The 4,025-nt window shown below is 38.3% G+C and overlaps 1 protein-coding gene across 1 annotated transcript in view; it reads left to right on the plus strand.

Moving 5' to 3' along the window:
* Positions 1–609: 609 nt before the first annotated feature.
* The window catches only part of LOC106877713 (sulfite oxidase), a 21,517-nt gene continuing 18,101 nt past the window's right edge, over positions 610–4,025 (plus strand). Inside the window, exon 1 of the mRNA XM_052968401.1 lies at positions 610–1,158. Within this exon, the coding sequence (XP_052824361.1) occupies positions 924–1,158 (235 nt within the window). The 5' untranslated portion in view covers positions 610–923. The remainder of the gene's footprint in view (positions 1,159–4,025) is intronic.

The following is a 4,025-nucleotide window of genomic DNA, read 5'->3' on the forward strand; positions in this document are numbered from 1 at the left end:
TTTGTATGTGCGCGTGTGTGTATGTGTATGTTTTCTGTGCGTGCGTGTGTGTTTGTGTGTATGTGTATGTTGTGTGTATGTGCGTTGCTGTGTACGTGTGTGTGCGTGCGTTTGCTATTGTATATGCGTGTGTTGTTTATGCCCATGTGTGTATGATTGTATGCGTGTCTGTGTGAGTGTGTAGTGTTGGTGAGAAGTGTGTGTGTATGTGGGTGTGTGCGTGTGTGTGTGGGATTGTGAGTGTTAGGTACGGGTGTGTGTGTGTTTATGTGTGTCTGTATGTGTGTTTCCGTGTGCGCGTGTGTGTATATATAAACAGCGTACAGTAAAGAAACTGTCATCTAAATTATGCAAAAATGAAAATAACACTGACATCTCATTTCAATATTTTTTCTGAAGTAGTAGTCTACGAAATGTGTGTGTATACATCTATCTATCTATCTATTTACGATCCTTTTTGATCGAAAATCTACCCCCCCCCTTTTTTTTTCCTTCTCCTCCCCAAAAAGAAAAGCTCTACTTTGTAACTTGTCCCCTCTGTGTTCAGCCCTGTGTGGCTAATAAAGAAACATATCTATAATGTACTGATACGTAATAGAAAATTCAACACACACACACATATGCTGTAATCCTGTATCTTTTCGTCAGTAAAGTTTCAGTTTCACTCGTGATATGTAAAGCTGAAAATGTGCCAATAGTTGAGAAATTAGCGGAAAACGAAACAAGAAATTTACGTTTAATCAAATACTAGTTATTCCTCACTTTCCACGTTGCTGACAAGCAGAAGGCGAGCAAAAAACTTGTGAAACAAACTATTTCGTTTCTCTCTCTCATAATTCCTACATATTTCGACTATAATAATAACAATACTAATCACTAGACTTTTCTCCGAAATCTATTATACGCTCGACTACAGAACATTTATGGCATTGGCGAGGTTACTGAAGCCTACAGCTTCGTATTATTTCGAAGCCGTAGTGCGTCACACATCACCAGCGTGTTATTATTCATACCTGAATAATTCCGGTCACTCAAATTACTCCTGGCATCATAAACAATATCAATATAGGAATTATTATCACCAGCAATGTTTTCATAAAAAAAGTGCTTCTTATGCAAAATATGGAATTATATCTCTTGCAACCGGAGCAGCTTTTGGTAAGGCAGTGTTGTTTATTTATATTGTGTGTATATATACATATTAATATATTTCTGCGTCTGCACCTATGTAATCTATCTCGCTATATATGTGTGCATCTACATAAATTGTGAGGGAGAGGTGCGCAATTAACTATGCGGTTTCTATTCTTAAACCAAACTGTCCTCACGAGCTTAATTTCTCAATATTACGTATAAATATTTGAACCCGTGTATGTATGTGCGTGTGTGTGTATTCATAGTATTTCTATTGTATTTTCTCTTGTATTTTTGCCATTTACTTTCTCTTTGTGATATACATACTCCAAATATTCCTGTTTGTTGCATTTCCTACTGTTTATTAGTGTCACTCGTGTAGAAATATAAAGGAAACATTATTAGCTCGTCGGACAAAATGCAGAGCAGCATTCCTCCTGAGATCTTTATGTTCTGAGTTCAAATTCGCCGAAGTCGATTTTGCTCTTTATTTTTTCGAGGTCGATAAAATACCAGTTGAGCACTGGGATCGATGTAATCGACAAGCCCCCTCCTTACAAAATTTCAAATCCCATGCCTTGCCAAAATCATCGGTAAAACGCCTTGCATTGTTTTCATACATTTACGTTCTGAGTTCAACTTCCAAGCAAGGTTGCCTTACCCTCTTATCCCATCACCCACGGGAAGCGGTAAATCAAGCACCTACAAACTATACACTGAATATTGGTTATAACTATATTATATAGGTTATTTCTTGTCCCTTTTATGTATATTACAGAAAAAATATTATCGAAACTGGTGGATGGCAGAATTGATGGGGTGCCGGCCGTTTACGTTTTGGGTTCATATTCTACTGAGGTTAACTTTGTCTTTCACTCTAGTAGGGTCGATTCAAACTAACTGCTATCCTTCACTGGTATCAATAACCCCGTGTCCTTGTGTTTAAATTATTGTTATGTAAAGGATGCAGTGAAGAGTGGTAGAATTTACAAGTGCAAATATTCTAGGTATCCGCTGCCAAATACGATCGAGTTATAAAGTTGAGCTTACTGATAATTAAAATCCCATTGTCCATAATCCAAAACTTATTTTTCTTTTCCCTGCAGAGACGGGTCAAGAGTACGTAGGGTTAGGGTTTTCGTTACGCCGAAAACGGGTGGTGTACGTATTCTTTACCTGGGCCGACCCAAATCTGGTGCCGCCCGTTAGTGAATCTCTTAAGTTGTTGAGATAGAACTGCAGCACCCTGCGGCCATGCCAAGCTATTAATAAATCCAGGCACGACGTGAAATGGAGGACTCATAATTTTGTGTATGGGTTACGGGTTCGCATAAGGTTGCACAGGGTTATATATATATGTATATATATATTTCACTGGGAAGGTCGGTTTATGAGATTACCCCGGGTTTCACGTTCATAAAGGGTTTATGGCGTATCGTCGAAGAGGTCTTAGGCCAACAGGTTTTGGGGTCTGACGATACGCCATAAAGTTAAACCCTTTATGGACGTGAAACCCCGGGCAATCCCATAAACCGGCCTTCCCCAGTGAAATATATACTGCACTACATCTTAGAGTGTGCTTCTTCTCCGGATTTATGTTTTCTACAAACGATTATATATATATATATATGTATATATATATATATATAACGGTTAAGATTAATTAGGTACACAATAATATGAAATGTCGGAGTCAACAGTAGTGACGATAAAAATTTGTTGTTATAACGGCATGTTGTAGGATGTAAAAGATGAACAATACATGAAGTTTTAAAGAAATATTTATTTACCGTTACGTTACAATACCCTGCCTCGACGGGCAGGTTTATGATAAATCAAAAAGCATGCGAAGTAAAGTTTGTATTTGTGTTCTCTTCATTGTTTAGTAGTAATTACAGAGAGAGATAGAATGATGTAAGAAAACAGAATTAGAGTTAGTGAGAGTTGTAGGGCTGTGGGACAACGTCCCACAGTTGCTGACAGTAAACTTTATTTTTCTCTCTGACCAAGGTTGTAGCTGGTCAGCCAGACTTCGTTCTCACTGAGTTGTCACCGAAGTGACTAACTGGCTGAGTCGTCACCATGTAACTGAACACTCTTTTTGCTTGGGGTTTATGCTTTTGTAACTATCCAGAATGATAGACATATCATTGAGAACAATAGATTGAGTTAGTGGTCTTGTTATCTCTATTCTAGCTTTTGGTGAAGTAGAAGAGGTTAGAAAGGGTCAAGTGGTGAAGACATTATTTCGGCCTAGCTAAAGGCATCTGGAAAATGTTAAACTGCTGTCGGAGAAAAACCATTGTTCCACCGTAGGAAAAGTCCTGTTGCAGTGTTAATTTAAATTTGGTTATAGTGGATCGAATCCACTTCAGGCATGCAAGATCCACTACATATATATATTCAATTAACGCAAGGACTCCATCTCGCTTGTCGCAGGGAGGGAGCCTCTCTCACGTGGTTAAGAATTGTTTTGACTCTTATTTCTAGCAATGCTGGTGCTTACTAGCGCTCTCCGTCACTTTAGTGACGACTGTACTTGTTGCCTATCAGTTCTAAATTGCGAATAGCCACCTTAATAATAATAATAATAATAATAATAATATATATATACATGCGTACACACAATGTAGTCACTGGTTATGGCCGTTGGTTTCACTTCTATTATTGCTTTTAGCGGCGGAGTTTCGGATTAGGATGCCCACATAGGTTGTTTTTCTCCGTTTTGACGGGAATTTAAAAAATTTTTGTATTCATCACGACCTCGAAGATGAGGGTGATGATTGGGTGGCGGGGAGCTTTCTATGCAAAAGAATTTTTGAAAGTTTGATTGTTTTTAAAACCCTCTCCCCTTCTGCACCCTCATCGGAATCGATTTTGACCATTTTTTC

This window comes from Octopus bimaculoides, chromosome 5 (genome assembly GCF_001194135.2).
Source record: "Octopus bimaculoides isolate UCB-OBI-ISO-001 chromosome 5, ASM119413v2, whole genome shotgun sequence".
Taxonomy (NCBI): Eukaryota; Metazoa; Mollusca; class Cephalopoda; order Octopoda; family Octopodidae; genus Octopus; species Octopus bimaculoides.